This window comes from Rissa tridactyla, chromosome 20, assembly GCF_028500815.1.
Source record: "Rissa tridactyla isolate bRisTri1 chromosome 20, bRisTri1.patW.cur.20221130, whole genome shotgun sequence".
Lineage (NCBI taxonomy): Eukaryota > Metazoa > Chordata > Aves > Charadriiformes > Laridae > Rissa > Rissa tridactyla.
In genome coordinates, this window is record NC_071485.1 from 8,135,078 (window position 1) to 8,145,470 (window position 10,393).

At 58.3% G+C, this 10,393-nt stretch overlaps 2 protein-coding genes and 1 non-coding gene across 4 annotated transcripts; 2 read left to right on the forward strand and 1 right to left on the reverse strand.

Annotated features, from left to right (window-relative positions):
* Positions 1-698: 698 nt before the first annotated feature.
* Positions 699-2,864, forward strand: SNRPG (small nuclear ribonucleoprotein polypeptide G). Of its 2 annotated transcripts, XM_054224999.1 has the most exons (4): positions 699-829; positions 1,095-1,117; positions 2,239-2,363; positions 2,650-2,864. In XM_054224999.1, exons 1-4 carry the CDS (start codon positions 798-800, stop codon positions 2,698-2,700), a joined length of 231 nt encoding a protein of 76 aa, XP_054080974.1. In that variant the 5' UTR covers positions 699-797; the 3' UTR covers positions 2,701-2,864. The 2 variants fall into 2 exon arrangements, with proteins under 2 accessions (XP_054080974.1, XP_054080975.1); XM_054225000.1 differs by lacking the exon at positions 1,095-1,117 and having other exon boundaries at positions 743-829.
* Positions 2,865-4,148: 1,284 nt separating this feature from the next.
* PCYOX1 (prenylcysteine oxidase 1) lies at positions 4,149-9,866 on the reverse strand. Its single transcript, XM_054180885.1, is given in 7 exon segments — positions 4,149-4,808; positions 4,811-5,095; positions 5,415-5,567; positions 5,700-5,911; positions 7,288-7,462; positions 8,704-8,910; positions 9,730-9,866. Coding segments are annotated over 7 exon segments (1,494 nt in total). The 5' UTR covers positions 9,821-9,866; the 3' UTR covers positions 4,149-4,437.
* A 78-nt stretch (positions 9,867-9,944) lies between these two features.
* TRNAG-CCC (transfer RNA glycine (anticodon CCC)) lies at positions 9,945-10,015 on the forward strand. The gene has a single exon. It is a non-coding gene; the product is annotated as a tRNA-Gly (tRNA).
* The last annotated feature ends 378 nt before the right edge of the window (positions 10,016-10,393 follow it).

Sequence of the window (10,393 nt, forward strand, 5' to 3'; positions counted from 1 at the left end):
GTGTAGGGGGTCATGGATGGGGTGATATACAGGGCGGTGCTTGGGGTGATGTATGGGGAGAGGTAGGGGGGGATCTATGGGGCGATGTACAGGGCTGTGTGATGTATGGGGTGGTATACGGGGCAATGCTTGATGGGGCAAGGTATGGGAAGATGTAGGGGGTGATGTATGTAATCTGTGGGGTGAGGTATGGGGAGATGTATGGGGTAATGTATGGGGCAATGTACAGGGCTTCATATGGGGTGATGTAGGGGGTGATGTATGGGGCATGTACAAGGCGATGTATGGGCAGGTGTAGGGGGCGATGTAGGGGGTGATGTATGTGATCTATAGGGTGATGTACCGGGCAATGTATGGGGTGGGGTTTCCATGGGGTGATGCGTGGGGCGATGCTGGTGGGGCGAGCCCGGTGCGGGGCGCTGCAGAGGGCGCGTGGGAGGTGGGGGGGCCGGCCCCTGCCCACGGGCCGTGTGTTGGGGCGACGCGCGTGTGGGCTGCGATGGGGCGGCCCCCACACGTGTACGAGATGTGGGGCGCCCCCCATGTGCAGGGACGCGCCGTGGGGCCGTACCGCCGCGTGTAGCCCCGCGCCGCTTCTCGGGGAATTACGGTACCGCCCCCCCACCCCGGCGCGGCGCTGATTGGCTGCCGGGCATGGTGGGCGCAAGGGGCGCCGGGAAGGGGAGTGAGCCGGGGGGGCGGAGGGGGGAGCGCGGCTCCTATTGGCTGGCGGCGGGGCGGCGCGGTGACGTAGTGGCGCGGCGCGAGCGGCGGCGTGAGGGGGTCGAGGAGACGCCATGAGCAAAGCGCACCCGCCCGAGCTGAAGAAGTGAGGCCGCGGCGGGGACGGGGCCGCCGCCGGGGACGGGAAGGGGGGGGGGAGGTGCTGGGACGGGCTGGGGGGGGACCGGGGGAAACCCGGGGAAACCCACCGCCCGGGCCCGCCGTCCCCCACCGGCCGCCGGTGTCCCGGCGTGCACCGCGGGCGGCGCGGTGTCATGGCGGCGGGGAGGGTGGGTGGGTGTATGTGTGTGATGGGGGCTCTACTGCTTCCCCGCCCCGTGCTGACCCGCCGCCGCTATCTCTCGTTGCAGGTTCATGGACAAGAAGCTGTCGTGTGAGTGCCGCCCGGCCGCCGCTCAGCCTGAGTGGGCTTTGAGGCGGGGAGACACACCCCCCCCCACCCCGTGGCCTCCCCTTCCCCTTTACCCCCCCCCCGCGCCGCCTTGCCTTTAGCCCTTCCGCCGCCTCCGGTTTATCCGTCGTCTCCCCTTCCCCTTTATCCCCCACCACCGTCTCCCCTTCTCTCACCCCCCAATTTACGCCCCTGCCGCCTCCCGTTCCTCTTTTCTCACCTCCCTTTACCCCCCCCTCCCCGCTGTCTCCCCTTCCCCTTTAAACCCCGCCTTTACCTCCCCGCCACCTCCCCTTCCCGTTTTCTCATCCCCCCTTTACCCCGGCCGTCTCCCCTTCCCCCACCCTTCCTTTATTCCCCCCCCCCACTGTCTCCACTTCTCCCACCCCCTGGCCTCCCCTTTACCCCCCGACCATCTCCCCTTCCTTCTCTCAACCCCCCCCTTTACTCCCACCGTCTCCCCTTCTCTCACCCCCCGCTTTATTCCCACTGTCTCTCCTTCCCCTTTTCTCACCCCCCCTTTACCCCCCCACCACCATCTCCCCTTCTCTCACCCCCTCTTTACCTCCCCGCCACCTCCCCTTCCCTTTTACGCCCCCCACCCCCCTTGCTGCCCCCTGCACTTCCCTCTGCCCCTTCTTTTTTCACCGCCTCTTCTTCCCTCGCTGCCCCGGGGGGTGCCGGCTGCCTGGGCTCGTCCTTCTGCTTGGTGGGGACCAGACCACCAAGAGCAGGCCCTGATGAATTCAGGCTCTAAAAGCCATTAATTAGATCAATTTTAATTTAATAATTGCTTTCTTAAACCTTTAGAACAGCCTTAATAGACTCATGGAATGGTTTGGGTTGGAAGGGACCTCAAAGCCCAACCAGTCCCCCCCCCCCGGCCCTGCGCAGGGACACTTCCCACCAGCCCAGGCTGCTCCAAGCCCCGTCCAACCTGGCCTTGAACACCTCAAACCCTTCCCAGCCTTTAGGATGTGATGCTCTAATTGCTCCCAATTAACAAAAGATCCCGTGTCCCCACTTATTATCAAAGCCGCGGTCCGGGCAAGGAAAAAGGGGTCTGCGATTCCGTTCGTAAAAGGTTTTTGCCTTTCTTGTAGTGAAGTTAAACGGCGGCCGCCACGTCCAGGGCATCCTGCGGGGCTTTGATCCCTTCATGAACCTCGTCATCGATGAGTGCGTGGAGATGGCGCCCGGCGGGCAGCAGAACAACATCGGCATGGTGGTGAGTGCCGCCTGCCGTGCCAGACCACGTTAATTTAAATAAATAAATGCCTTTTAACAACACGGAACAATCCGTGGGGTTTAAGGGCTAAAATCGGTCCCTCTGCGTCTTTGCGAGGGGGAGTTAATGTCACTTTTTGGCGCAGCAAAAGCGAGACTGTTCTTTTTTATGTGTTTATGTCCTTAAAAAACTGACACCAGCTTTTTTAAGGCCGTAACGCCGGGGGGGGACGGGACACACGCACGCTGGCGGTAACTATGTGCTGCTCTTCACTTTCACTTTTCAGGTCATCCGAGGAAACAGCATCATTATGCTGGAAGCCTTGGAACGAGTATAACCCCAGAGAACCCCCCCTCGTTACCGGCCCTGACGAACCCCATCCCGCCCTTCATTTACTCCTTGAATCTGCCCCGAAGTATCCCCGAGTGTAAACTTATATTGTTTTGGGTTTTTTTTATTCTTTTCTTTTTTCTTAAATAAATTTTGTAATGGTTGATTTCACTTGTGTCACTCCTTGAGTTTTTTGGGGGCGGTTGGTTGTTAATTCCGCTCGACAGCTTTAAAACTCCCCCGGGGGCCTCTCAGGAGGCTTAATTTGTTGAAGCGGGTGCTAAATTAGCGCTAATTTGGGTGTTTTTTTCCCTTAAACACCTCATAAAGAACGAGCTACGGAGCTGCGTTGTGGTGTTCTGATGGTTATTTGTTATTAATTGTCGAGAAAATGGTAAAATTCCCCTCTGAAGAGCGAGGAAGGGTAATTTTGCCCAGCTGGGCTGCCTGAAATGAGGAATTTTTTTAGGAAATAATGATTTTTTTTTTTTAACTCTTATTTCCGCATCTGGCGCGGGAAGGCGTGCGGGGGGCTGGACAGGCTGGATGAGGCTTTGGGATTTTTCTCCAAAGCGGGAGCTTGTAGAAATTGGCCGTTTCGGTTCGCTTTTTTTGAGGCAAACTCCCTTATTGACGGGGACGGTCGCGTTTGTCACCGGGTTTTTAATCTAAAGAGGCACCGGTAAGGATCCCAAAACCGGGAAAAAGCGAGTTTTGGACAGAGCTAAAACGTTGGGGTGTTTTTTTTTTTTTTTAAGAAAATGTGATTATCGCTCCCTGCGAGCGATGCCTGCGGCAGTGCCAAGCCTCGGTCAGCCGCCGGGGAGCACAAATCCGGAGCTTTTTGGATTTTCTGCGAGGATAACGCAGATTCTAAGTACAATAACACCTTTTTTGGGTTTTTTTTTGTTTTTTTTTTGTTTTTGTTTTTTTTTGTTTTTTTTAGCTTTTCTTGCTGTTGTGGCGCAGTGAGGCCACGGCTGGACACAAGCCCAGCAGGAGGGTTGGGCCCCGGCTGCAAATAACACCATCGTCCACCAGCTTATTTTCCAACCACTGTGTTAATTTTATTATTATTAAATCTTAATTTTTATCTTCAGACAGGGTTGAGGTATTGCAGCGGCATTAGATACAGTCAAGGGACACAGTATTTTCCTGAAAAGGGATTTTTCCCTACCCAAAACTAGGGGCTGCCCCGCTGTGGGGTCAGGGCGTTTAAATTATTAGTGTTTCTAGCAGTGGTTTTGCTTATTTACCACCCGTTTTGGCAACTCCAGTGCTCCCAGTTCCACCCAAACCGTAAACTCCAGTACTCATTCTGGAAGCAAATTAAGGCGGCAGCCCCGATTTCCACGGCACAGATCCCACCCTGAGGAATAACTACTCGATAAATCCTATGGAAAAGGGCTAAGGCAGAGATTTACAATCAATAAATTGATTTTTTTCTTTCCCCCCCCCCCCCCCCTTGCCTGAGACGCGCCCAGTGAGGGAAGGCGATGCGCAGGGGTTAATCACAGTGACGCGGATCCTGAGTTTGTCAGAGTCCCGACCCCGGAGGGCGTCAATATGGCATTTAAAATATCATTTTTAATCTCCGATTAGGGACAGGTGGAGGAATTTGACGGGAGAGTTTGCTCGAGGAAGGCCCAGCTCGCTTGGGAAAGCTTCCTCGGCTGGGTGTCCCCTTGTGGGGGCGAAACGGTTCCTCGTTCGTTAGCTTTAATTACGGCGCTCTCCGCCGAGCTCAGAGCTCGGTTTTCAGCTTCTCGTGCAAATCCTCCTGGTCGATGCTGTCGGCGTTGCCGTGCCAGCGGTGGTAGGCGAGCAGGGCGGCGTTCTTGGCGGCGATGGCGCTCATCTCCATGGCGCTGGCGGCTCGCTCCAGCCCGTTCAGGTAGTAGAGGTTGTCGTGGAGGACGACGGGAGGACATTTCTCCGGGGGGCTGTAGCGGGGGTACGCCAACCACTTCTTCGCTTTGACGGAGTCGTAGGAGGAGAAAAGCAAATCCAGCTGCTCTTTGGTCAGCACCTCCTTCGAAAACACCTTCCAGACGGCCGACGGCGAGGGCGACGTGCCGTCGGCGCCGCCGCCTTCCACCGGAGACACCACCCCAGGCTGTTGATGAAGAGTTTGGGGTTCTCCGTGGTGAAAATAGCGCCCAGGTGAAAAGCGGACGGGTCCCGGTAACCGAAGAAAGAGGCGTTTAATCGGCCGTGGACGAAGGTGGCAACGGTCTGGTGGTAGGGATTGGGGAAGTCCGGGATGGGAGGGTGGAAGTTTTTGAAGGCGATGTTGGCCATTTGGCGGCCCAGCGGAGCCGCGATGAGGACGATGTCATAGGTCTCCCCCGTCAGCCCCGACGTGGTGTTGTAGGTGACGTGGTAGAGCTTCACCGGGTCCCCTGGGGGGAGAAGAGCGGGAGGAGAGCTCGGTTATCCCCCTCCGTGGCTGGAGGGAATCCCCTTTGTCCCACGGAGAAACGCCAAGCTTCGAAAATAGCTGTTTTGGCGAATTACCGCCAGCTGAAGTAGCTTTAGAAACTGGTCGCAGCTTATCGGCGGGAGGGCTGCGACTGGGGGCTTTGAGCGCGGCCCCGTTTTCATCTCAAACGACGGCGGGATCTCTGCCGAGCGGAGACGGAGCCCGCCGTCGGACAAGCAGGACGCCGGAATGTGCCCTTTCCCCTCCCCACCCGGGGGAAAGCGAAACCCCCAACTCACCCGCGGGGCCGGGTCTGGTTTTGGGCTCGATCGACAAAACCGTGCCAGGGATGACGTCGGCTTTGGCGGCGTAGAGAAGGCCGGTGCAGACGAGTTTGTTCCCCCCTTTTACCGACCAAAGACCCGATTCCACCCCTGCCAGGGAAACAGCGCCTACGAGGAAACCGCCGTTATCAGAGCGGCTCGTCCGGCGTCGTTCCGCAGGGGAGCGTTTTCAGGGAAAGCGGAGAATTTGGGGGGGGGGGGGGTGGGGGGAATGGGGAGGTTCACGGAGAAAACGCTCACCTACGAAGCTGTTGATGTTGACCCCTTGCCCGTAATTGACTCTCATGGCCGGACAAACCACCTCGTTGATGAATTTCTGGGAGAAGCCGGCTCTCTGCATGGCCTCGTCGATGGTTTGGTTGAGCATGCGGGTGAAGTCGGTCCCTCCCAGGGCGTGAAGCAGGCGCTCGTTACTGCTGAAGGCGTAGTCGTGCGTCTGGTAGCGATAGATCCTTTAACACGGAGACGAGAAATTAGCGTTCGCCTGCCGTTAATTATCTCTGTCGCCCTCGGAAGGCACGGAGGGTCTCGCAGTGCGCGGCTCCCCGGAGCCCTGTCTGGGAGCAGCGGGGACCGAGTGGTACTTGACTGAGGAAATCTGGACCTTCGTTATTCATTTAGTGTTCTTTCCTAATGAAAGCACTTTGTGCAGGGTTACGAACGAAATTCCCTTTAGCACCGCTGCCAAACCGATGGCCTGTATCAGGGACGGTGTGGCCAGCAGGTCTGGGGCAGTGATGGTCCCCCCGTACGCGGCACCGGTGAGGCCCCACCTCGAATAGTGTGTTCATTTTGGGGCACCTCGCTCCAAGAAGGACCTCGAGGGGCTGGAGCGTGTCCAGAGAAGGGCAACGGAGCTGGTGAGGGCTCTGGAGCACGAGTCTGGTGAGGAGCGGCTGAGGGAGCTGGGGGTGTTCAGCCTGGAGAAGAGGAGGCTGAGGGGAGACCTTCTCGCTCTCCACAGCTCCCTGAAAGGAGGGGGTAGCCAGGGGGGGTCGCTCTCTTCTCCAAGGAACAGGCGGTGGGAGGAGAGGAAAAGGCCTCGAGTTGCACGAGGAGACGTGTAGGATGGATATTGGGGAAAATTTCTTCCCGGAAAGGGTTGTCAAGCATTGGAAGAGGCTGCCCAGGGCAGTGGTGGAGTCGCCATCCCTGGAGGGACTTAAAAGCCGGGCAGACGCGGTGCTGAGGGACGTGGGGTAGCGGGGGTTTGGGCGGTGTTGGGGTGATGGTTGGGCTCGATGATCATGGAATGGTTTCTGTTGGAAGGGACCTTAAAGTCCACCCAGTGCCACCCCCTGCCCTGGGCAGGGACACCTCCCACCAGCCCAGCTTGCTCCAAGCCCCGGCCAACCTGGCCTTGAACCCCTCCAGGGACGGGGCAGCCACAGCTTCTCTGGGCAACCTGGGCCAGGGGCTCACCCCCCTCCCAGCAAACGATTCCTTCCTGAGATCTCATCTCAATCTCCCCTCTTTTGGTTTAAAACCGTTCCCCCTCGTCCCATGGCTCCCCTCCCTGCTCCAGAGTCCCCCCCCAGCTTTCCCGTAGGCCCCCCTCCTCATCTGAAAGCTCTTTCCCACCCTAAACAATTTGATGACGTCCCACATCTAACGCGCGTTTCCACCGCTGCGACGGCGCTACCCGTCTGAAGATGACGGCGCTTATCTCAATCTTTTCCCTTCGGAAGAAAATCGGGGGTAGGCGGGGGAGGGGGAGACGGACACAACCAGGGACTCCTTTCTCAAGGAGATGATTTCACCGATTTTTTTTTTTTTTCTTTTTTTTTTTTCTCTTCTTTTTCCCTCCCCCCCGTCCCGCCGTACGTACCGCATGAACTTCTCCAGGACGTCTTCCACCCACATGGCCATGCGCAGGGGGTTGAGGCCGTAGCGCCAGAGGAGCTTGAGGAGGTTGAGGAGGTACCAGCCGCTCTCTTCGAACACCAGCTCTTCCCCGTTATAGATGCCCGCCAGGCCGCCCTGCGCCGGAGCCGCTGCCAGGCCTCCAGGAACCAGGGAGGGGGGTGGGGGCGAAAAAGAAAAAAAAAAAAGGTAATTTAAGGAAAAGTAGAGCTTTTGTGGAGCTAAACTATATTATAGCTGGAGTTCGATAAGGGCGTTGATAAGGGCGAGCAATTAAAGGTGGGAACCGCAGGACATGAGCTCTTGGGCGGGAGCCAGGGCGTTATTGACGGCGACTTCTGGACCCTTATGATGGGATTAACGCAGCTCCCATGGCGGGGGGGGGGCGTGGGGGGGTGGGGGGGTGTGCGGGGGGGGGGGTCCCGTTTCCATCGGGACGGGGGTCTCCTTTTCCCCAGGGGGGTTGGGGTACTGCGGGGGGGGGACTGGGGAAGGGTATAGGGGGGATATTGGGAAAGGATGGGGGGGATATTGAGGGGGGGGGGGATATTGGGGAAGGTGATATTGGGGAAGGATATTGGAGGGGGGCAATATTGGGGGGGAGATGTTGGGGGAGGATGTGGGGGGGGCACTGGGGGGATATGGGGGGAGGAAGGGGGGCAAAAGGGGAGCAATCAAGGCTTGCTCTTGATGGGGGGAGGATATGGGGGGAGGATATGCGGAAGGATATTGGAGGGGGGGGCGGTATTGGTGGGGGATGTCAGGGGGTGTTGGGGGGATATGGGGAGAGGAAGGGGGGCGAAAATGGGGCAAAATGGCTTGTTCTCGATGGGGGAGGATATTGGAGGGGGAGCGATATTGGGGGGGATGTCGGGGAAGGATGTGTGGGGGGGGTGCTGGGGGGGATATGGGGGCGGAAGGGGGGCAATCAAGGCTTGTTTTTGATGGGGGGAGGATATTGGGGGAGAATATGGGGGGGGAATATCGGGGGAGGAAGGGGGACAGCTTGGGGTTCTCGCTGGGGATGTCCATCATCCCCCCCCCCCCCCACCCAGAGCCAGAGAGCTGGAGCCAGAGCATCCCTGGGGGTGGGGGGGGGGGAGAGTTGTATGATTTGGGGGGGGGGGAGTGTGATTTTGGGGATAGGGATTCCTTCGGGGGTCGGAGAGGAGTTTGCGTGTGATTTTTTTGTACGGGGTGGGGGGGGCAGGATGGCGGGCGTTGTGTGTGTGATTTTGGGGATGGGGGGGGGATGCCGGGGGTGTGTGTGTGTGATTTTTTTTTTTTTTTTTTTTTTTTTTTGTACGGAGTGGGGGGATGGCAGGGGTTGCGTGTGTGATTTTGGGGCCGGGGGTGGGGGGGGTGGTGGTTCCCCACTCACCCAGTTCCTTGACGAAGTGTTTCATGTGCAGGTTGAGGGGGTGGAGGACGGACCCCCCCGCCTCGTAGCCGGCCCCCTCCACCTCCAGCGTGGCCAGCCGCCCCCCCACCGCCGCCTTCTCCACCACCTCCAGCCGCACGCTCCTCCCGAACTTCTGCCGCAGGAAATAGGCAGCCGCCGCCCCCCCCAGCCCGCCCCCCACCACGGCTGGGGAACGGTAACCCTCCATCAGAGACACCCCCCCCCCTTCACAGACACCCCCTCCCCTCACAGAACCCCCCCCTCCCTCCCAGCCACCCCACACACAGCCCCCCCCAGACACCCTCCCATTCACCCAGCCCCCCCACACATCCTGCCCCCCCCAGACACCCCCCTAGCTCCCCCCCTTCACAGACACCCCCCCACACCCTCTCCCATTCACATAGTCCCCCCTCCCCCAGACACCCCCCCACCCCCTCCCATTCACACAGACAGCCCCCCGTCCGTCACAGCCCCCCCTCCCATTCATACAGGCCCCCCCATTCATACAGGCCCCCCCAGACACTCTCCCGTTCCCACAGGCCCCCCACACAGCCCCCCTCCCATTCATACAGCCCCCTCCCCAGTCCCCCCCAAACACCCTCTCATTCACACAGACACCCCCCCCGTCACAGCCCCCCCCAGACACCCCCCCTCACCCCCTCCCATTCACACAGACCCCCCCCTCACAACCCCTCCCATTCACAAAGACCGCCCTCCTCCCATTCACACAGCCCCCGTCCCATTCACACAGACCCCTCCTCACCCCCTCCCATTCACACAGACCGCCCCCCTCCCATTGACACAGCCCCCCTCCCATTCACACAGACACCCACCCACACACAGCCCCCCCCAGACACTCTCCCATTCACACAACCCCTCCCCAGACACCACACACACACACACACCCACGCAGCCCCCCCCGACACTCTCCCATTCACACAGACAGACCCCCCTCCATTCACAACCCCACCCCACTTCTTCACAGGCCCCCACCCCACGCCATACCGATCCTGGCGGGGCCATCGCGCCGCGCCCGGCGGCCCGGGACGGCGGGGCAGAGCGCGGCGAGGAGCAGGAGGAGGCGGAGGGCCGGCATGGCGGCGGCGGCAGCGCCGGGGCGGGCGGGGCCGTGCCGGCGGCTGCTTCCCGTCAATACGGAGGCCGGAGGGAGCCGGGCCGGGGCAGGGCCATAGCGGCGGGCGGCAAAACCAAACGCAACAGCGCCGCTGGTGTAGTGGTATCATGCAAGATTCCCATTCTTGCGACCCGGGTTCGATTCCCGGGCGGCGCACAGTGTCTTTAATTCTTGTTTTTATTTTTTTTATTTCAATATATTTATATTTATATTTTTATTTATATCATTTTTTATTTCTATATTTTATTTCTATAGTTTTTACTTTTTATTTTTTAATTTCTATATTTTATTTCTATCATTTCTGGTTTTTATTTTTTATTTTTTGTTATTTTTATTTTTTGTTATTTTTATTTTTTGTTATTTTTATTTTGGGGTGGTTTTTTTCTTATTTTTATTTTTTGCTATTGTTATTATTATTTTAATTTTATTATTATTATTTTTTCATTCTTATTTCTATTCTTTTCCCGCCCCGCTCCCGGGACTCACCGGACGAAGCCTCGGCCGTTCCCGGGCCGTGGCGAGGCGCATGCGCAG